General features: G+C 44.7%; 1 protein-coding gene across 1 annotated transcript in view; it reads right to left on the bottom strand.

Annotated features, from left to right (window-relative positions):
- inpp5a (inositol polyphosphate-5-phosphatase A) overlaps positions 1-23,961 on the bottom strand; it is a 127,830-nt gene that overhangs the window by 98,366 nt on the left and 5,503 nt on the right. Inside the window, exon 2 of the mRNA XM_084020902.1 lies at positions 1,789-1,830. Coding sequence (XP_083877028.1) covers positions 1,789-1,830 — 42 coding nt within the window. The remainder of the gene's footprint in view (positions 1-1,788; positions 1,831-23,961) is intronic.

The following is a 23,961-nucleotide window of genomic DNA, read 5'->3' as shown; positions in this document are numbered from 1 at the left end:
CATATTTTCTATCAAATATTTTTGTTATCAATATGATTAAGGTATTTCTGAACGTTCGTATGTTTATTATATTATATATTTTTATAATTTATTGAATTTGTTTTAAATCTGTTCTATTATATATTTATATAATTGATTTAATTGTATAAATATGATTTATCTGAATCAGTGTCTTTTAAGTCTCTTCTAAAAACAGTTTTATAGTAGATCCTGATGTAATCTCAGTTTCCTGCTCATTTTCTGGTTTTTATCTTGCTATCTGTTGTACTTTCATGGAAATTCATCACCATGAACTTGAGGAATAATCTCACTCCCCTTTTCTCTTTGACTACAAACATGGCCGCCCGAGGAAGAAGCAAACTAAGCGGCTGCTTGACAATAGTCAGGTTTTTTTTTTACGTATTAAATAAATGGGTGACATAAACATCAAAGTATGTACGCAAAAGAACGATAATTCTGATTTAATAATCATACAAACTGGGTTATGATGTCTGAATGGGGCCTCAGATAAATATCACATTTCATTTGTGATATAATTAATAATTAATATAATTTCTAATGTAACATTATAGTGTGACATGTGTGCCAGCCCTGACTACAATATGTTAGAAAGAGTTTATCATCGCAGAACTGTCTCACTCTCTGGCTTCTGTCTGTCTGTCACTTTCAGACAGCAGTTGAGAGTTTGAGCTCGCTCTGCCTCCCCCGGTGGAAAGAGTTGTGGTTAGTCCGGGGTTCCTCTGTCGATGACAGCGTAAGATAAGAAACATGACTGAGAGCTAGCGTTTGCTCCCCAACGCATCTACAGGGTGAAAATAAGGTGAAGAAGATCACAGCGGATTAAACCAACTAGCAAGACGCTAAAAAACCCAGACAGGATCAGTTCATTAGGAAATTAGATCAATAAACACACTTTTTCCCCTCAAAGTGCATTTAAGTTTTGATAAAGTCAATGCCGATTTAGATTAAAACAATTAGATTTAGATTCTCTCTTGTAGGAAGCCGACGCCTACACACGACTTAATCTACAGAGTGAAGAAGAAGGATCATGTGGTCCACATGATCCTTCTTCTTGATCCAGGATTGTGGTCCCAGTCCCATGACAACACTGGAAGCTATAGGAACACTGTCCAACCCAGTGTACTGCTAATGTGGCTAATCAGGAACGGATGACATTCTGACGTGGAAGTAGGACCATTTTCTCATAGACTTCTATACAACCAGAGAGGAGTCGCCCCCTGGTGGCCAGCAGAGAGAAGTAGGACCATTTTCTCATAGACTTCTATACAGCCAGAGAGGAGTCGCCCCCTGGTGGCCAGCAGAGAGAAGTAGGACCATTTTCTCATAGACTTCTATACAACCAGAGAGGAGTCGCCCCCTGGTGGCCAGCAGAGAGAAGTAGGACCATTTTCTCATAGACTTCTATACAACCAGAGAGGAGTCGCCCCCTGGTGGCCAGCAGAGAGAAGTAGGACCATTTTCTCATAGACTTCTATACAACCAGAGAGGAGTCGCCCCCTGGTGGCCAGCAGAGAGAAGTAGGACCATTTTCTCATAGACTTCTATACAACCAGAGAGGAGTCGCCCCCTGGTGGCCAGCAGAGAGAAGTAGGACCATTTTCTCATAGACTTCTATACAACCAGAGAGGAGTCGCCCCCTGGTGGCCAGCAGAGAGAAGTAGGACCATTTTCTCATAGACTTCTATACAACCAGAGAGGAGTCGCCCCCTGGTGGCCAGCAGAGAGAATGCAGCTTTAAGGCACTCCAGGCTTCGGTACTGCACTCACCTGGTAGAACTCCCTCAGCCATGTTTTCTGGAGGTTTTCAGGCTGAAAAAGAGAACAGAAATAAAGTGGAGATCAGTACATCATCAAGACCAAACACGACACATGCTCACAACGCACGCTGCTGCCATCTTTGTCCCCCCCCCCCCCCCCCCCGTTCCCAGAGCTGGACTCCCTTTAGCTGCAGAGGAAACAGAGACGGGCCAGTCGACCATTTAAGGAGAGATCTCCCCGATGTCGATAACTAGGTCTGATGAACAGCTCTGTGTGCGTGTGTGTGTGTGTGTGTGTGTGTGTGTGTGTGTGTGTGTGTGTGTGTGTGTGTGTGTGTGTGTGTGTGTGTGTGTGAGTGTGTGTGTGTGTGTGTGTGTGTGTGTGTGTGCAAACAGAACTAAGTCTATTATAGGAAACTACACAAGGGATGTGAAAGTAGGTGCAGTATCTTTGGATGGCACTGGGGCACACCAAATACATCGTCGCCATGGCAACGCTAGGGGAAAAACATCATTTTTACCGAACATTAACTCTTGACGTCGTACTATTCTCACAGAATAAATCAAGAAATAAAATCAGTGGCAGCATTAAAATAATAAACAGTTGAGATCCGATGAGTTGACGTTAAATATCACCGAACGTAGACCTGAATCTAAAGAAACCAGACCAGTGACACCCAAACCGGGTTCACGTCTCCCTGGTGATACACTGGAGCCTTATTAAAAGACTGAAAACCAAATAATCGTCATTTCATTTCATAAATAAGGATTTATAACCGTAGCAGTTGTAATGTGCGTCTCTGCAAGACATGATATCGTCCCGATAATCATCAAAATACACTTCAAATTCTTATAAATGGCAGAAAAACATCCAGGAATCACTTTTTTATTTCTTTAAATAAGATGATCATTAATCATATTCTGACTCTCCCTGCATAAATACAGGATAAATACATTTATTTATAACTGGCTTCTATTTTTTCAAGTCATGATATCCATAATTATCTGGATAATGGAAACTCCACGATCAAACCTGATATCATCCCGACGCCCTCCAAAAAATAAAATATGTCTTTATCATGAACCACCTGGACCACCTGGACCACATGGACCACATGGACCACATGGACCCCAGATAAGATTTTAAGCCTGATATACGCTGACATCTCCAGGGGAACCTAAATGTCTCAAGACTTGCCGTGTGTGTGTGTGTGCGTGCGTGCGTGCGTGCGTGCGTGCGTGTGTGTGTGCGTGTGTGTGTGCGTGTGTGTGTGTGCGTGTGTGTGTGTGTGCGTGTGTGTGTGCGTGTGTGTGTGTGCGTGCGTGTGTGTGTGTGTGTGTGTGTGTCCCAGACTCAGCCAGATCAGACAGAGTGTAGGTCTATATAAGGACATGAGCACTGGACCTTGTCATTAGTCACATGATGGAGGGAGAGAGAAGAAGAAGAAGGAGCGAGACGGAGGAAGAGGAGGGATCAGACCAGGACCTCTCCACCTGACCCTCCTTGTCCTGTTGTGGAGGGTCACATGGGGTCACGTGGGGTCACGTCATTGGTCTACACTGAGGAGTCGGGGTGGTGTTACATAAGACAGATTTATTGGTCAGCCGGTTTTATCAGAGGATATTTACCTTTTCACTTGTCAAATTCAAGCACTTTTCAAGCATTTCCAGGTACATTTCCATGCTTTTCCAGCCCCTTCCAGCTGTGGTAAACTCCATATTTGTATCAATCCAATGGTCAGTATTCAGTCTACTTATTCTGTCACTTGTTCATCACATTAAATGAGATGTTATTGTCCTCTAAAAAACCAACATGATGTTTGGAGACAGCTTTTTACAGAAGGACCACAAATGAAAGGAAAACTAATTCCACTAACAGATCCACAGAAATATAATCACCAACTATTTTCATCATCTGTTCATCATCAAAAGGCATTTTTCATAAAGAAATGTCACAAAATGCTGTTTTCAGTCCCTCAGATATGGAGATCTTCTTTTCTCTGTTCTATCATAGATGTCATCACATACAACACACATTTCAAGACCTTTAGTCTAAATCCAAGCACTTTCCAAACCTGGAAAACACCACACTAAAATGTGTTTTCAAGGATTCCCAGCCCCCTGTGTGAGTGTTTTACATAAATCAGCCTCTGATCTCTGAAAGAAGAAGTCGACTCCATCGTGACGGAGTGGCGACCACAGAAACCGGCCAATGAAACGGCCCGACCGGCGGCGTGGAGGGAATACGCGTCCTAGATGGAAACAGAGAGCAGCTCCTAGAAACACATTTAGCCCCCGACCCCAATCTGATGTGATGTTTCCGGAGAACAGATGTCGGCCTCGTCAGGAGGGGGGGGGGTCTGATCAGGACCTCGGAGGCCTGGACCCCGGAGAGAAAGTCTAATAGTGGAGTGGAAGTTAATTAGCGGTTGATTAGAAATGTGGGGCAGAAAGGTGAACCTGAACCTCCACTCGGCAGCTCCTCGCTGGCCTACTTCCTCTCACAGCGGGACAAGACTGGAGATCTATTTAAAGAACAGGAGATCTGACTACGTGAATGACACCCACCTGAATCACAGGGATAATGACACCTGCCCCACTTTACATCAGAGAGCACAAATATGAAATATGGGTCGACCCCGAGAAACCAGGACGCTTCATCACACTCACAACGCCTCCTGGAGGTTTGATGATGATCGCAAGTTCCCCATCTTTGTGTTTCAACAACATGCCGATTTTAACTTTGATTGTAAGTTTATTCAAATAACATCAATATCATGAAGATTCTGTTCAACATTCTGTCAGAAATACCGGATTATTGGCTCACTCAAGTGCATTTACAGTGAATTCCTCCGGTGGTGAGGATGGGTCGGTGCGGGCCGACGGAGAGCGTTTCTGAATGGAAGCAGCTGAAGGTCGACGTTCACAAGGAGAAACGTTCTGACGTCTCTGGTTGATTCATGAACGCAGAGCAGAGCGGCTTCCAAGGAACAAAAACACACAGTTTGTTTCCAGTCTCACCTCAAATCAACCAAAGAACAACTAAACCCAGCTGTGAAGCAGGAAATGTGCCGTCCTGATCTGAACGGACCAACTAGAAGAAAGAAAAATGTCTCAAAAAAATCAGAAACAATCGAAGCATCTTCTCAAAGATGCTGGAGCTCAGCTGAATACACTCATTACTTCTTAATAACCAGGATTTAATGTCCTCGTATCAAACGTACTCACACCTAATCCACAACAACAACAACAACAACAACAGCAACAAGCCTCTGGATCGGAGACTAAATCCAGATAATATACACTCATGTTGTCCTGCCCCTCGAGGCCCAGCTGTTAGGACGGAGGTTGTTGGCTTTCAGGGGAGCTGGACTAAAAATACCCAGCCTCCTCAGACCCCCCTTGTGTCCTTCCACAGGTTAAGAGGAGGAGGAGGCGTGATCCCTCGTGTTTTGTTTTACTTCACATTAAAAAAAAAACACAATTAGAGGAGAGAAACCCTCAATCAGAGCGTCCAGGGGGAGATGCCTTCACCCTTCTGAGGGGCTTCAAACAAGAAAACACGCCTTCGCTCCGTTTGATCAAGTCTCTAGCGTCCGAAATCAAAGGGAATTACAAAAAAACGAGGCGGGTAAACGTGATACAGCACTTATTATTTTTGTTTCATGTATTAATTTAAGCAGGGGTATCAGATCTGTCCCCCCCGGATGATTTCATGGACTAGTCCGGAGGGAAAACCCTTAAAAGAGCAGCTTAACTGACTAATGATGCTGATTTTTCACCATTTAGAGGAAAATGAAAATGAACTCACGATGTTGTATCTAGTAAGTAACTTAATAAAGATCACATACACTTGTTTCAGCTTCTGTTCCCAGACAACAAGCCACCGACACACTCAACTAATATGCTGGTCTCAACGTCGTGAAGAAACTCCACAGGAACACAATAAATCCCTCTTTTGCTGGTTTTTCACATTTTTCCAACATTCACCAACTCTGGTATGAGAGTTATGAAGAGACGGAATAAATAACAGATATTACAAAACAAAGAAGTCACCACAGACACATTTTCATTGTTTACTAACGCGGCATCTGCTGCCGACCAATCACCGCAAAGAAAACAGAAAACAGAAGACAAACTCGTCTCCTGGAGATGGGAAAGAAATCCATCACCCACTTTAATGCTATTGGTGGTCAACGTTACAGCTAAGTGACCTGTCAATCAGCAGGTAAGCCCCGCCCCCTAAAGCATCCCCTGCTTTCTGGTCTGGTGGACTCTAAATGGACCATAATGTACTAAATGAACATCATGCTGGATTGAAGAAGACTTGAAACTAGAGATTGAGACCATATTCTCATGTTTACAATGTTTACTGAGATAATACATCAAGAGAGAAGTAGGACCATTTTCTCATAGACTTCTATACAACCAGAGAGGAGTCGCCCCCTGGTGGCCAGCAGAGAGAAGTAGGACCATTTTCTCATAGACTTCTATACAACCAGAGAGGAGTCGCCCCCTGGTGGCCAGCAGAGAGAAGTAGGACCATTTTCTCATAGACTTCTATACAACCAGAGAGGAGTCGCCCCCTGGTGGCCAGCAGAGAGAAGTAGGACCATTTTCTCATAGACTTCTATACAACCAGAGAGGAGTCGCCCCCTGGTGGCCAGCAGAGAGAAGTAGGACCATTTTCTCATAGACTTCTATACAACCAGAGAGGAGTCGCCCCCTGGTGGCCAGCAGAGAGAAGTAGGACCATTTTCTCATAGACTTCTATACAACCAGAGAGGAGTCGCCCCCTGGTGGCCAGCAGAGAGAAGTAGGACCATTTTCTCATAGACTTCTATACAACCAGAGAGGAGTCGCCCCCTGGTGGCCAGCAGAGAGGATGACAGTTTAAGGCACTTCAGCGTTGGATTGAAAAAGAAAAACAAAAGCAGACAGAAAGACTATAGTCAGCACAAACGTAACGGTAGCTGCAGGGTGAATGCAGCAGTGAAGAATGAACAAAGGAGAATAGACAAACAGGCTTCACCCCCCCCCCCCTCCCCCACCACCAGCCCCCCCCCCCCCCCCTTTAGTTTGAACAACGCAATCAGCTGGGATTTGTGTAGATTAACTGTCATCAAAAAACAGGAAATTACAACACTCTGATCAACCACAGCCTCTTCCTCACTGAGAATGCAGCACTCTCTCTCTCTCTCTCTCACACACACACACACACACACACACACACACACTCTACAGTAGAGAGGTAACACTGCAGTGCAGCAGGGCTGAAGCTGAAAACATCTCCTGATTCTTTCTTTCATCAGGATTCTCAGTTTTTCGAGCGACGAGGATAAAAGCTGAGGACGCTTGTAGTTATTTTAGAGAATAAATCACTTTCCACCACAGAAGTCTGGACTGAAGGAGGACGACTGGAGAGAGATCTCCCACTCACACCTCTGCCATGTGTTACTCAACACAGACCACAGATCTGCCTTCTGCAATATGATGCACCGAGCTGCTGCCGCATGCTGGAAGGCCAGTTCATAGGAGATTAATAAATACAGTAAAAAGGCCATATTAAATAAATGAGGTAAAAATGTAAACATTTATTTATTTTATTACATTTATTTCAGGGACTTTTATGTCATAATGCAACATTTATTTATTTATTTGAGACTTTTATTTAATTATCCCAAAATGATGTTTTTCAGGGAACTTTTATTCATAATGAAACTTTATTTATTTCATGGGATTCTTATTTCATAAATGCCACATTCTATTATGGCTTATTAAATCCATATTCTTCAAAATTAACAAAAGCATTCCGTTCAAACGTTGAAACTGCATTATCACGCACGTTTCCTCGCGCTGCGTTCAGGACCCAACGGTGTTCCATGGTGGAGCCTCACCTACTGAAAACATGCACTTATTATTTTTTCTCCACAGCAAAGTACATGTAAGCATGTGTTCATGTCCAAAGGTCAGGAACGTGCGGCGCTCTACAGAAACCAGGACGTGTCTCCACAAGACGCCTATAAAAGAGTCTAACAGGGTGTTGTCGAGCAGATTATCAGGAAGACACAAAGTCTCTCTGTAACTACGGTACGACATGTCAGTGCACCTCTATTACATACACGTAGGCCCTCTGCCACCAGCTAGAGTCCATTCTTTCCACACACGGGGGTTCGTGCATCACTGAAGTCCTGCAGAGAGACTGGCGTGGAGGCAACAGGGCAACAGGGCAACCTACGACTACATGATGAAGATGTAACTGGAGGACTCCTGTTGCGTTTGCAGAGAACAACCTAGAAGATTAATGTCGTCACCAATACAGTTACCAGACGTTTTAATCTCGGGTGTTGTCCCGCGCGGCCTTTTATGAACGGTAATAGAAAAATAAAGTGATAACGGAGATAAGAAGCATATCTGCAACTTGTTCAATCAGTGCAAAGAGGGGCCCGCCCAAGACCGGCTGGTCCTGGTCTCCAGGAAGGGTTGTCCTGAGGAACTCTGACGTAGCATTAAACAAGGTGGAACTCAATTCTGCTCATTTTTCCGGTTCATACTTGGATTTCAGGTTCCTACGAAAAGACGTTTAATGCAGCAGCAGCTCGCTCTCTGTTTGACCTCCTGACCCTCCCTCCCAAGAAGAAGAAGAAGAAGAAGACGAGGAAGCAGAAGAAGAAGAAGCATAGTTCCTCTTTAAATTCATATAAAACTCGATGCATACTCTGAGTTTAAGGTAGATGACATCACTTGAAGAAGAAGTGAAGTCATGTGACCTTGGTGAAGCTGGTTTACAGCTTAACTTTTTAGTTTATTTACTTCTGCTTTACCTGGGGGGGTTTAGCTCAGGAGGTAGAGCGGGTTGGCTGGTTCGATCCCCGGCTCCTCCTAGCTGAGTGCCTGGTGTCCCTGAGCAAGACACCTCACCCTAATTGCTCCTGACGAGCTGGCTGTCGCCCTGCGTGGTTGACTCCGCCGTCGGTGTGTGTTCTACATTTGCATTTCAAAAACCATTAAAAATAACTTGACAGTCATTCGACTATCAAACTGGTGTTTGCAACAGAGATTATTTCCTGCAGTAATCCAAAACCCCATCAGCTCTTTGAGGAGGGAACCAGAACCAGCATGAGACCTACTGAAGAAAACGGTATTATAACAGATGGAAGTGAAGCGACGCTGCTGGAATTTCAATTATTTCCAAATATCTTTCCAGACTTGTGCGTCCTTCACACCGAAAAAGAGATCAAATAATCCTGATTTTATGAGTTCACGAAGCACTTTTCAACCAATATATTCTCGACAAACAGTAAATCGATTTTCCTGGAGACAAATTCTGGGCCATCATCTCCTCAAAGAGACAACGAGAAGTACAGCCGAGCTCCTTCCAGTGGAGCGGCTCGTTAACGGCGTCAAGGTCGCACGTCTCCACAGTGGAAACGGAATAAAAAAACCTTTACAAGCACCAGAGAATCAAGTTCCACGTGGCATCGGTGACGGAGACGTAACTCCTGGTTACCGTCTCACTCGCTCGGCATTGTGGGTAAAATGAGGAAATCTAGAGGTTTTGGTGACCGGATCAGAAACACGCACTTTGAGCCGTGAATGTGATTCGTGAGAGATTTTGATGAACGCAGAGTCGATCTGCGATATTTACGATGTTACACAGCTGGTTATCAGTCATTTTCCCATGAGCCTTTGGGAATTTGGGAGTTGCATGAGATGCATTCGCTTCATTGGCCGCAGGATTCGTTTATTATTCTGCTGAAGAGCACAAACGTGAACTCGGAGGAGTTATTTCAGGGGTTTGGGGTCAAAGCTTCGGTTCAGGGGTTCTCCATGCTCGACTTTGTATTCGGATCGGGACGATAAAAGATCGTGTATCGTGAAGAAAAGTGATTTTTCAATATCGGGATAATCATAAATATCGTCACGAGTGACTTTAAAAAAATGTCTAGCTCACTATCATTTAGAGATTAATGATCATTTCATTTAAGATTATTTGATTGTTTTTCACCAAAATTACCAACTTTTTCGGTATCAAACAATATGCATTTGCGAAGTGGAGCCGCGGCGTCACCGTTTCCACGGAGACCAGGTTATGCTAGTTTACGCTGGAGTTGGGTATTTAAGAGATTTCACTCTGGAGTCCCAGTTTCAAAAGTTTTCCATCTCTGCCCCCCAAAAAACTGTTGTCATGGAAACAAACGTCCAGAACGTAAAAATAGGCCCCTGAATCTCACATCATTAATCGGTAACGAGTCTGTGTGAGGAGTACATATAATTGTTTTAACATGTAGAGCAGAAGAGTTGTAGAAGATACCACTTAAATACAGTAAGGAAGTATTTGTACTTCTGGGAGACTGAAACTGTGAAATAAGATCCTGCAGGTGCGCTCTTGTTGCTACTGGCTGTCGATGCAAAGCTCCTCATTACAGAAACCATAATCTGCCCTGAACTCAACGTTCCTGTTGGAGCTGCTCGGCAACATTTTCCTTTTAAATATTAATTTAAAACGAACCCTTGAAGACTATTTACCGCAGCTTCTGTAGACGAGAACAAAAGACAATAAACTGCCTGTTACAGTCAACGTGACATCACAGCGTCGCCGCTCATTAATATTCAACTGAAACTCTGACGGCCTGGAGACATCCTGAGTGACACGAAACCAACCGGTTTAAAATATATATATATTTATTATTTAAATCTGCATTAAAAAAAAACTGACTTAGAAACATTTGCATAATTTAGCGATGGAAGAAAGAGGGAGAATGAGGCTGCTACAGATTCTGCTCTACTTTTCTCAAAGCTTTGAAAAAGTCACTCCGGTCTCTGGAGGCGTCGCCACGGAAACGTCTGATTGAAAATGGAGCTTTTGTTTTATTTTAGGACTTTTTGTAAATGTTTTTAAAAAAAACTATTTTGATATTGATGGTGGAGTTGGAAGACCTCTTGGCCAGGTCTCTGTTGGAAAAGAGATTTTAAATCTCAACAAGACTTTTACCTGGTTAAATAAAGGTTTAATAAAACAATTAAAAATGTGATTATGATCGTAATCAAACACGATAATTATTGGAGTCGACCCACGAAAACAAAAACAAAAAAAAGGGTTTTCTGTGTTGTTGGATAGAAAACCTCGAGGCATTAAAGGACTTCCTGTCTGGAAAGATATTTTGAAATAAATAATAAAATTCCAGCAGCGTCGTTTATATTTCTTTAGTAGGCGTTTGCAGGTTCCCTGATGGGATTCTTTGGATTATTGCAAATAAATAAACTGACAAACACGAGTTTATGTGTTGAGATAATCTAATGTATAATAACTGTGTAATAAGTGTCGGGAAAATCAAATAAGCACCACTTTTTATGGTTTTTGAAACAGGAATGTGATCAGCAGAAGTACAAATGTCCTTCAGCTGGACTTCTGGTTCTGGTTCTGGTTCTGGTTCGGGGTAACACATTCAGAGCAGACTGGGCTTTTTGGGAGGGAGGGGCAGGAGGTCTAAACAAGGGGTTTCAGGGAAAGAGAGGCTTTAAAGCATTCAAACAAGGACATTTATTTCCACCTTGTTTTATACTACGCCCCTGTTTCTTTGGATTAACTAAACAGGTCCTAATCTGCCTTTAGACCAGCACCAGCCGGTCTTCGGGGGTCCCCCTTGCATCGATTGAAGTAACCCGGCATGAACGTTAAACTCTGGTTTAGTGGAGAGAGAGAAAAAGAGATGTAATCAGCCTGTAATCCAGTTGTGTGTGAGAATAACCAGATTACACCGATAACCCCCCCCCCCCCTATTATCAGAGCTGAGCGTGTGATTGGCCGACGGCGTGTACCCAAGCCTTTGGTGGATTCATGCAAATCAACATTTAATTTCCTTTCAGTCAGAAGTCATTGTGAACGACTATCTGGAGGGGAAGTTACAGGAAACAGCTACGAGGAGGAGGAGAAGGAGGAGGAGGAGAAGGAGGAGGAGGAGGAGGAGGGGGAGGTGGAGGGGGGAAGAAAGGGAGGTGGGAGGACGAAGAGGAGGAGGTGGAGGGGGAAGGAGAAGGACGAGGAGGACGAGGAGGAGGAGGAGGGGGGAGGAAAGGGAGGTGGGAGGACGAGGAGGACGAAGAGGAGGAGGTAGAGGGGGAAGGAGGAGGACGAGGAGGAGTAGCAGGAGGTCTGTAGTAAAAGCTGTAGTACAAGCTCGTGCTTCCTTCAGGTGGCGGCGCTCAAACGTCTCACTTCCTGTTCAGGAAGCGTAGCGACACGGTCACATGACTACAGTTCTCGTCTCCGTGGCGACTCGTCTCTTTCTGTCCCGCCGTCTTCTGACACTTCTGGTTGTCGTTGTTTTGTTCTTTCTGTTGGCCTTCTTATCTCGCGGCGCTCTCCTGCACACACTTCCTGTTTGCAGCGGGGCGGGACAAGCATCGCCTCGTTTCACAGGCTGTCACGCTTTCAGCGCCGGCCGCCGTATCTCTGTAATTGGGCTCTTCCTGCCGGAGGAGCGCTGGAAGGAGGGCCGGCTTCCTTTTTCCACCAGGAGCCCATTAAAGTGTCTCCGAGCGGCCCGGGAACATGTATATATCACCGTCAGGTACTATGTCGAGCAGTCCCAATAAAACAGGTCGAATCCATCATCAGAGTCCAGACCAGACCACCAGAAACCTGTTCAAAACTAGTCCAGATCCAGAAACCACCTCCTCTCCTCATCAGAGTCCAGACCAGACCGTCAGAAACCCGTTCAAAACCAGTCCAGATCCAGAACACACCTCCTCTCCTCATCAGAGTCCAGACCAGACCGTCAGAAACCCGTTCAAAACCAGTCCAGATCCAGAACACACCTCCTCTCCTCATCAGAGTCCAGACCAGACCGTCAGAAACCCGTTCAAAACCAGTCCAGATCCAGAACACACCTCCTCTCCTCATCAGAGTCCAGACCAGACCTAACAGAGCAGAGCGCCAGAAACCAGGACTTCCAAAACCAACAACACGGTGCAGCCGGGGGGCCCAGACCTCAGACCGGACCACAGACTGGACCGCAGACCGGACCTCAGACCGGACCGCAGACCAGGGTTCAGGCTGGACCTCAGGCCAGATCTCAGACCGGACCACAGACCGGGGTTCAGGCCGGATCTCAGACCCGGACCTTACTTACCCCCCTCCCCCCATTAGTCCTCCAGTCTCACCTCTGCCTGGATATTTTTAAGAGAGGAGGAGGAGGAGAAGGAGGAGGAGAAGGAGGAGGAGAAGGAGGAGGACGTTTCTCTGACATCAGACATCCTGGTGAACTTCATCCGTTGCCATGGTTACAGTGATTATGACACACTTTGTAGTGAATTATTTCACAATCAGTGTCACAACTTTCCCATGAAGTGACATCACAGAGTTGTGAAAGTGAGCTTAGTCGACGTTTCAGAGAACATTTGCTCGTTTTTCCATTTGAAAAGAGATGCGATAAGAATATTTCTCTTAATAAAATGTTTTCCAGTTGTGTTTTTGTGACGCTTTAAGAATTTTAAGCATATTTTGACGATTATCGGGATAATATTGTGGATTATTTTGGCGGGAGAATTTACTGGGATAATAAATCAAGAGATAATTACGGTCTTTGATGGCCGGTAGACAGAATGTAAGTTTGAAAGGCACTTCAGCCTCGGCTTCACTTATCCCCCTGCCTTTCACCCAATGCATGCTGGGACAGGCTGCATATATCCCAGAAGATGAATCCTATTGACTCTGAGGATCCTCTTGACTTCTCCTCTAGGAGTCAGAGGTTGGTTTAGATGGTCCAAAGTGGTAGACCACTAGACCACCAGACCACTAGACCACCAGACCACTAAACCACCAGACCACCAGACCACTAGACCACCAGACCACTAAACCACCAGACCACCAGACCACCAGACCACCAGACCAGAAAGAAAATCCTTCACATCTACATTCTGCAGAGCAGTAAATGATCTGATATCGTTTGGACTAAAAATACTTGTTCTGTGTTTTGAGCGGTAGAAACCAAACCAGCAGCAGAACAATCAATCCCATGCGATGTTTGATTCCCAAACAGCCTCGGCAGATCCTGTTAAAGGGGCGTAGACCTCGACGTGGTCTGACACATCCTGATGTATAGATATAGATATATAGTGGGAGCGTGAGGTGGGCAACGATCACTGAACACCGAACCATCCTTCAATCCAACCACCTCAACGTGATCCAGCACCCGGCCGCCGGTCCAGATCCACGTCCCCCTTCAGAGTCCCCTCAGTCACACACACACACACACACACACACACACACACACACACACACACACACAGGATGAGGAGTGTAAACTGGTCTTCATGAGACGCTGTAAACAGGAATTGAGAGACAAAAGTTCTATGTAATCTCTCTGTTCCAGATGCAAAATGTACACACACACATATACACACACACATATACACACACACACACATATACACACACACATATACACACACACACACATATACACACACACACACACACACACACACACACACACACGCACACACACACACACACACACACACACACACACACACAGAAACTCCAGACAGATGTGTACTGAAGGTGAGTTTAACACACATGAGCGTGTGATCATGAGATGATGTTTTAATTAGTTTGACCACCTATCTTCTAAAGTGACCCTTCACCTCCCGCCAGCAGCCAATCAGAGAAGCCGCTGGCTGTGTTTATTACTCCGAGGAATCAAACACACGGCAGCTTTAACTCTTCACCCAAAGAGACTCGGCACTTCCTGTTCATATTACAGTTCATTACTGATCAATAGACTAAATCGATGGATGATCCACAGATCCATATGTCCGTGTAACTATAACGATGAAGAAGCTTCATTTATTCTTTTTAAACTAATTTCACATGACAAAGAGCACGAACCAGATGCCAAAGCTCGTAAACCCTCGTCCTATTTTCCCGTCTGACACTTTTATGTCTGTTAGGCTTTAAATAGCCACGTACAGGATTTTATTCAGTGATCCAGTAAACGCTGGAATGTTTCTACAACCAACACACCGACAGCCTGGGCCAGCAACATACGATTAAAACAAATAAAACTTTTACTTGCTCACTTTAACAAGGTTTCCATCTGTCATCCGCACAAAGCAAATACCTATAAAAGCTAAATGATGAGCGTGAGCAGGTGGATAAATGTGCTGCAGCGCTCCCAGCCGGACTCTCGCCGGCCAAAGGGATGATAAAAACCAGTGAAGCCGGCCAGGTGGAGACGCTGCCATCTGTCCAGCCTCGGAGTGGTGGATGGAGACCCGGGGGGGGGGGGGATAGCAGGGGTCTTCTTCCTTTTATCTAAATGGACCTGTCAATCAGCAGGTAAGCCCCGTCCCCTAAAGCATCCCCTGCTTTCTGGTCTGGTGGACTCTAAATGGACCATAATGTACTAAATGAACATCATGCTGGATTGAAGACACAGTAGCATTTAAAAACATGTATTTGAAATGGCCCTTATAATACACACGTTTCTTCTAGATTAAATTGTTTCATATACTTCCAGACGAATCTAAATAAAACCTCCCGTTTAAACGTCAGGGAAATTCGTCGTTAGGAACGTCCCGACTTGTCGCTGGAAGAGGAAATCTGGATGAGGCCAAGTGCTTCACCGCTTCCCTGTCCCGGCAACATGGGAGCTTTTTTTCCGGCAACAGCGAGAAAAAGGAATAATAGGATGTCTCAGACAAAGATATACTCGTGGTCGGGTTTATTTATAGCCGCCCGAGGAGAGCAGAGGTGGCGAGGGAGGGTCCGCATTGTTCCAGCTGTCCACAGTGGAAACTTTACTGGAGACGAGGAGATAACCCTCCACAGAGAGGCCAGGCGTGATAAGGAGGACCACACACACACACACACACACACACACACACACACACACACACACACACACACACACACACACACGCACACACACACACAGACACACACACACACACGCACACACACACACACACACACACACACACACACACACACACACACACACACACGCACACACACACACAGACACACACACACACACGCACACACACACACGCACACACACACACACACACACACAGACACACACACACACACACACACACACACACACACACACACACACACACACACACACACACACACACACACACACACACACACAAGAATCACGTACAAAACACGTACATTTACTGGAAACCTGGCAAAGCCCCGAGTGACATATTCGGGAACAAAAGGGAAAATCAGCGGGGAGCGGTCGCATTCTCCCACCCGGCTGCAGCGTTATTTCCCATCATGCATTGCTCTGCAGGAAAGATGACGGCCGAGAGAAGAGAGAGAGCAGAAGGGTCTTGCAATAAAAAAGACGTCTTATTTCGTATCTTATAAAAATATAGAATACAAAAATGTATTCCTACGTCGGCGTATTAGGGCCACTGTAGGGAATAGTAAGGTCAATATTCAGAGAAAAAAAGTCGCAAAACGGCAAACAAACGGTGTTAGCGGAACCAAGCAGCTTGTTTATATCGGCTTTATATATTTATAAAGTGGCAAATTTGCAACTTTTTTTCTCTCTCGTTTTTGTGTTGTTTTTCTACAGTGGCCCTAAAACGCCGTCGTATATATTCCAGGATGCTGAAGTGCATTTAAGCGTATATTTCTTTCCTGCAGGAGTGCAGCTGTGAGAGTGGGAGGACGGACTAATGACGCAGTAATTAAAGCTTCACCCCCCCCTCCCCGGTGCAGCCGGACCCCTCCATTTACATTCGAAGGGGAAACAAAACAACATGTTTGTTTTGGATGTTGAGCAACAAAAAATAATCAATTTACTGAATATAAACTGTTACTTTAAGTTTATTAATACAGCCGAAGCTTTGGAGTGCCATGTGACATATAACAGGAGCTATTTCAGAAGTGTGTGTGTGTGTGTGTGTGTGTGTGTGTGTGTGTGTACATCTTGGCTGGCCTTAAATGGGAACCAGCGGGTGTCAGTCAGTGTGGCGTTCACTGGGAGTTTTCCATTAAGGCTCATAGAAGAGAGAAACCAGACGGACTTCTGATTGATGCGGGAACACGCTTTTTTAAAAAACGACATGTACATGTGGTATTTATAGAAACTCAGCATGCGGTAATGCGGTCCAGGTGCTCAGACCGACTCCATGGCGGGAAACCCCCCGAATGAGATGCCAGAAGAGGGAAAAGTCATGAGCTCACGGCGAGGAGCCGGGCTCGGCTCAAAAGACAACAACGGCCTTAACGGGGAAATATTCAGATAAGCACTCGCTCTCCATCAAAGGCTGGGGCTTAAATAAACGCCTGGCCTGCTGGGAATGTGAGGCCGATGTGTAGGAGGGGAGAGGGGGAGGGGCCTCTGGAGGGGGAGGGGCCTCTGGGGGGGGAGGGGCCTCTGCAGGGGATGAAAGGGGAGGAGGAGGCAGGAGGAGGGCCATTAATAAACCACCACTAGTGTAGGCAAGACAAGACTAACCCAGACCAAGACCTGACTAACCCAGACCCAGACCAAGACCAGACTAACCCAGACCAAGACCAGACTAACCCAGGCCAAGACCTGACGAACCCAGACCAAGATCTGACTAACCCAGACCCAGACCAAGACCAGACTAACCCAGACCAAGACCAGACTAATCCAGGCCAAGACCAGACTAACCCAGACCCAGACCAAGACCAGACTAACCCAGACCAAGATCTGACTAACCCAGACCCAGACCAAGACCAGACTAACCCAGACCAAGACCAGACTAATCCAGGCTAAGACCAGACTAACCCAGACCCAGACCAAGACCAGACTAACCCAGACCCAGACCAAGACCAAGACCAGACTAACCCTGAAACGATTACGAAAAAATGGTGGAAGCAAAACCTCTGTTTAATAATAATATACGATTATTCGATTAATCGATGGGATAATCGGTATAGAATACTCCATTCTAAAAATATTCGGTAGCTGCAGCCCTAATGATGTGACGTAGAATTTTGTTATCGTCCCACTTGCCTAATTGGTAGCATAAACTCATGTTTACGAAGTTTACTGAGATAATAATATAAGAGAGAAGTAGGACCATTTTCTCATAGACTTCTATACAACCAGAGAGGAGTCGCCACCTGGTGGCCAGCAGAGAGAATGACAGTTTAAGGCACTTCAGCCTCGGCTTCACATTTGAGAAGCGGAGGTTGCCGTCTGAATGAACTGCAGGTTGATTGAAAGTGAAAATGCATGTCCTTGTTTGATGAATTGAGCTTCACATGGAGGAACAAAGACTTGCTGACATTCTTTACAAGCTAAAAAAAACATCTATGACTTTTATCAGATAAAAAGCATAAAAGCCTCGTGGCCTTCAGGCTGCTAACACATAATAACGCCATTCATCCACTGTGGGTCATGTGACCATCTCATCATGAGCACATTCTGTTCCTAAGACGCTGACGGATATCTGCATTACAACGACACGTTATAGCTTATATAAGCATTTGATTTCCTTATGATCACGTTGCTGCCGGTCGTCTTCGATGGAAACAGAAAGCGAAAGCAAGACCGAATAAAAACACTTAATAAGTAGATTAGTGCTCATAAACGTCTGCTGACCTCGGCGTCTCAACTTTATTGAGCCTCGTTAATTATTATGGCCGATGCAACAAAAGTCTGGAGGCCTCAGACTGAACTGATCTAACCACAGGACGAGGGACGCGATGATCTTGACATGACATCGTCTGTCGCTCACAGACAACAACATGAGGGTTGGGAAAATTTAAAAGGCACATTTGTCAAATACAGGCCGACGAATCAAACATGTCCAAATAACTGATGTTAGCTGTTGGTCAAGAACAGATATGGAGGCATTGTTTATAAGATATTTGTATTTGTTCAGCAAATATTGTTAAATAGGTTTTAAACATTTTTTTTTTTAATTTTTCATTTCAACTCAACTTTAAATTCCAAAACCCAAATAAATACCCACACGTGATTTAAAAGAAACTCCACCCACGACCCCAGCAAAGCGCTGAAACCTGACTGAACACGCTGACTTGATGCGTTGACCCCCCCCCCCCCCCTCGTATGAATGAGTCCTCGGCATCATCAGCACCGACGCCGTTCCCGCCCCGGATCATTACACCTCTCTGGGAGCGAACCCAAGCACCCGTCGGCACTCCCACCCCGATCCCAGATCTCCTTATCTGGGCCCAACGGGGCTGTTCATTGTCCCCGCTCTGCACACACACACACACACACACAGACACACACACACACACACACACACACGGGGGTCAATGACCTCGGGTAGAGCTGGCCGTCCCGTCTCATGTTCTACATCGTCTTCCACATACATGTCTGCGAGTGCGTCATTTCCCCAGAGAAACGAGCGCCATAAACTCTCCGTCTGCTTATTTTTCCCTCGTAAGATCAACAGCTCGGGACAGCCGGCGGTGTGTGTGTGTGTGTGTGTGTGTGTGTGTGATGGGGGATCAGGTCTACACCTCTGCTGGTTTGGACCAGAGAATACTTGGTTCTGTCCCTTAATGTTGCTGCCTTTTTCAGCTCTTATTATATTTGTTTTCACTGCACACGCAAGTCCACATTTTTCTGCAGACTTTAGCCTGAAGGGGAATTACCCATAAATCATAGCGCTGTGACGTTAAACACGGGGTTACCAGGGGAAGCCTGGAGGGGAAAAAAGGTAAACAGAGAGGACGGCACACTGAGTGCTCGGACCGGAGGGTTACAGCAGGAACACTTGAAATCAGAGGAACGGGTCATTTAATGGAGCTTTTTTGAAGCCGTTTCAACTAAAACAAGTGAATAGATTATTTGACGTTCAGATCAGGGAGAAAAAGTAAAATAAAAACCCACAATCGTAGACGACATGTGTGCCATTTAAAGCCCTTCAGCCTCTCACACTCATTCACCAGGTGACGTCAGTGAAGTCCCTGAGGGTTCAGGTTTTAAGGGCACCGTGATCCGACTCTGGGAGACGCAGATCAGAAAGACGAGGCGTGAAGCTGCATCGGATGAAAACACAGAACATGGGGTCGTTGTCAGCGGCGGCTTCTTCCCTAATTTGGACTGGACGGATCACATCTGCAGCGTGACCTCAGCTCCGTCCCGATTTGGAGACGCGAGCGACCGAATCAAGAGGTCAAACAAAACGACGTCGGGTTAATTCCATGTGAAGCAGCTTTTAAGAAGTCCAGGAAAAAGAACCCTGAAGCCGTTTGTGTGAATTCAGAGGAAAAAAGAAGAAGCCGAAGCCGAGACCCCAACAGCTGATGATGTAAACGATAAACACAGGCGTTGTGTTCTCAGGATGGAACAGTTCATTCAGTGAAGAGATGAAAACCCGCTCTGCAACCTCGACATCTCATTAACTTTCAGTCCGGAACAAAAAGGTCCAAACGTTTTTATTAGAAAAGACGAATTCTTGTCTGCAAACCTTTTCATCGTCTGAGCAGCGGTTCAAATCCCGACGGGGAACTAAACCCTCCTGTTCCCTCACATCACACTTGTTTTGTTTTTTTAACTTTATTTAGCCAAGATAGCAGCATGAAAGCATCACAGCCCACATAAAAAAACACAGATAACAGATCTAAAAAAACAAAAACAAAAAATCCTACAAAAAAGTTTATAGATGCAGAGGAAAGTTGAAATAGTTTCAACTTTTCAGCGACATCAATAGGTTGTTGGATTTAAACACAATCACTGACAATAAATTGATCGTTTTCCATCATCTGAATAACCTGGAATATCGTCAGGAATACAAACATTGTATGTAATATTTATTATTTATGATCATTTTAATTAAGATTATTTGATGTATTTTTTCACTAAACAGAATGTGTGTAAACTGTTAAACTGTAAATTGAAACCAATATGAAGATTTTGGTTTTTTGGCTAATGGATAAATATGTGCAGAATAACAACTGAAAGGTTTTTTATGTCCAGAATTCCTACAACCATGACTCTATGGAATAAATCAAAATGCATTCAGACGACCACGTAAATAAAAGGCAGAGTGAGCCCCCCCCCCCCCCCCCTTCCTGTTGCCTCCTGGTCCTGTGTGATATTTCGGGGAACTAAACTTGGCTGATCAGCTGCCGACAGGCTGAAACACGTCGTTGCATTCCTTCACCGGAGTGCCGAGTGATGCAAGACGGCGGGGTTTACCTCGCCGAACGGGAGGGGCCTCGACTCTGGCGCTCGTTGACGGATGGATCGACTTCGGCTGATGAAACGCTAACGTGGTAAAGCGGCATCTCTGAGTGCGATTTTCTACTCTAACAAAGTTACAGGTTGATGGATGTTGTGATATTCTTTTTTTTTGTCATTTTTGTTCCCATATTTTTTGTCACAATATGACTGCGGATGTGATCTAAAGGGGCGTTTTTCATTCCAGCTGAACCGCAGCTTCAATCCAACGAACACAATAGATCCTCTCCACTAAGCCCCGCCCCCAAATCCCCTGCTGCTACTCCACAAAGCTGTCAGAGAAACCACACTGTTATAACTGCACTGCCTGCATAAACTTTATCTTAATGTAAGGACAAAACAAAACAACGTCCTCGCCCTGGGATCAGTAACGTTTTTATCTCCAAAGAGATAAAGATGGAAGCTGAATCCTGACGTTCCAGATCACAGTGTAAAAACCGATCCACCATATCACAAGTGATTGTTATTCTAAGCGCCTGACAACATTACGGACAGAGATTAAAAAGTGAAATCCTTCAGGTTTAACCAGAGACAGCAGCCGTGTTGACTCTGTGGAGAAGCTTTTTCATTTCACTGCATTGTAAAAACACGCTTCATTTAAAGCCAACAGAAGCTAAATAAAACTCACCCACTTGTATTTATTTAGCTCCTTCCACTGTTAAAAAGAACACAAGCTCAAACTCTCGTTCCGGTCAAATTAAACCCTTAATTCTCCACATTAAACGTGAGAATATTCTGTTTCCTCCCTCTTTAATCCTCGCTGGATTATTTTCACACAGGTCTGAACTCCGTGAATGAATGGTTATTAGGAAGTGCAAAGATGAACCGAGTGGTTTTGGGTTTTATGGGGTTTTTAAGTGTGGTGTTTACGACGCGGTGAAATGAGTGTTTCTGGAGTATTTAGTTCGAGAGAAGCTGCCGTTTCTAAACAGAAAGGATTCCACTCTTCACCTGCATGTTTACGTTCAGTACACCTTCAGTAGCTAGCCTAGCGTAGCTGTAACGTTACACTACGTAACACACGTATCGTTACACTATCCCATACACTACATGCACTATACCATAGACTACTGTAAAGATACAGTACGGCGTGCACTACGTAAAATTACACTACCCTAAACTTACACTACATAAAATTACACTACCCTAAACTTACACTACATAAAATTACACTACCCTAAACTTACACTACATAAAATGACACTACCCTAAAGTTACACTAAGTAACATTACACTACGTGAAGTTACGCTACGTAACATTACACTATGCAATGTTACACTACGTAAAGCTACACTAAGTAACATTACACTACGTACAATTACTCAATGCCATACACTGCGCTGTACATTACGGCGCAACCTGATGTACTATTACATTACATAACATTACGTAACATAACATTACGTAACATAACATTACGTAACGTAACATAACATAACATAAGATAACATTACGTAACGTAACGTAACATAACATAACATTACGTAACATAACAACGTAACGTAACGTAACATTACGTAACATAACGTAACATAACGTTACGTAAAGTAACGTAACATAACATTACGTAACATTACGTAACATAACGTTACGTAACGTAACGTAACATAACATTACGTAACATAACATTACGTAACATAACATTAGGTAACATAACATTACGTAACATAACATTACGTAACGTAACGTAACATAACATTACGTAACATAACATAACATAACATAACATTACGTAACGTAACGTAACATAACATTACGTAACATAACATAACATAACATAACATAATGTAACGTAACATAACATTACGTAACATAACGTGACATTATGTGACGTGACATTACGTAACGTTACTCTACATCGTACACAACATCATACACTTGCTGACGTGCCTCTGTTGGCGCCGATGAAAGGATTCAGAGTGTGTTGTGTTGAAAATGATGTCAAGGCTGTCTCTCACAGCGTCGCTATGGCGATCAGCTGAGAATCTCCGACACTGAGGGGTTTCTATCAGACACGATAATACAGTTCAGCCTACATAATTCATTACAGTGGATTATTAGAGCTATACCAGCGCTGTAGGAAGCTTCATACAGAAGACTCTTCTTGTTCCCGGTGGAAACGTTCAGCTCTTTTCCAAAATCGTTTTCCTCCCGAGTTTTTCTAATTCCGTGTTATGACAGGCTGGAAGAGGGCAGAGCGGGGAGGAAAACCAAAATAGCATCATCTGATCTTTCTTTCATAAACTTTTCCACTCCTGCAGCAACACACTGGAACAGACTTTTGGCAGAGGAAGAAACACAAAAATCAGGCTGTCAGATGAAGGATTTCGTCACGGTCGCTCTGCTGTCGAGCTTCTCACAGAGAACCGAACAACACGTTCTCCAACACAAGACTTCACAAAGAATAAACCGATGTTCCTCCGTTTCACCGTGTCGGGCTTCATGTCTGCTAACGCTGTAAATACACACACCCTAGCTTTGAGCTGCATAATTCAAGGTCAACTTTACAGCTAAGTGCTAAGCTAACTGCATTGGTAGCGTGGTAGCACCCTGTCAATCAGCAGGTAAGCCCCGCCCCCTAAAGCTTCCCCGCTGATAAATCAGGTGAGGTAATTTTCCTCATCAGACTTCGTTTTGCAACCAGAGGAGTCGCCCCCTGGTGGCCAGGGGAGGAAATGCAAATTGAAGATATTTCTGTGTGATCCATGAGTTTCTTCACCGGCTGCAGGAACATCTTCACATGTTGACAATGAAAATAGGTTGGAAGCTCCGTCCTGACCACTAAAGAGTATGTGGTGAAGACCGCTCTCACTCACACACACACACACACACACACACACACACACACACACACACACACACACACACACACACACACACACACACACACACAGTCACTGAAGACAAAACCCTGGCAGCGGTGTGTGAGCGTAGCTTCCAGGTTTGATTCCTGCCCCGG

The sequence above is a fragment of the Eutrigla gurnardus genome (assembly GCF_963514095.1).
Source record: "Eutrigla gurnardus genome assembly, chromosome: 11".
Classification (NCBI taxonomy): Eukaryota; Metazoa; Chordata; class Actinopteri; order Perciformes; family Triglidae; genus Eutrigla; species Eutrigla gurnardus.
The sequence above is the reverse complement of the archived record's forward strand: the minus strand, read 5'-3'. Positions and strand labels throughout refer to the sequence as shown.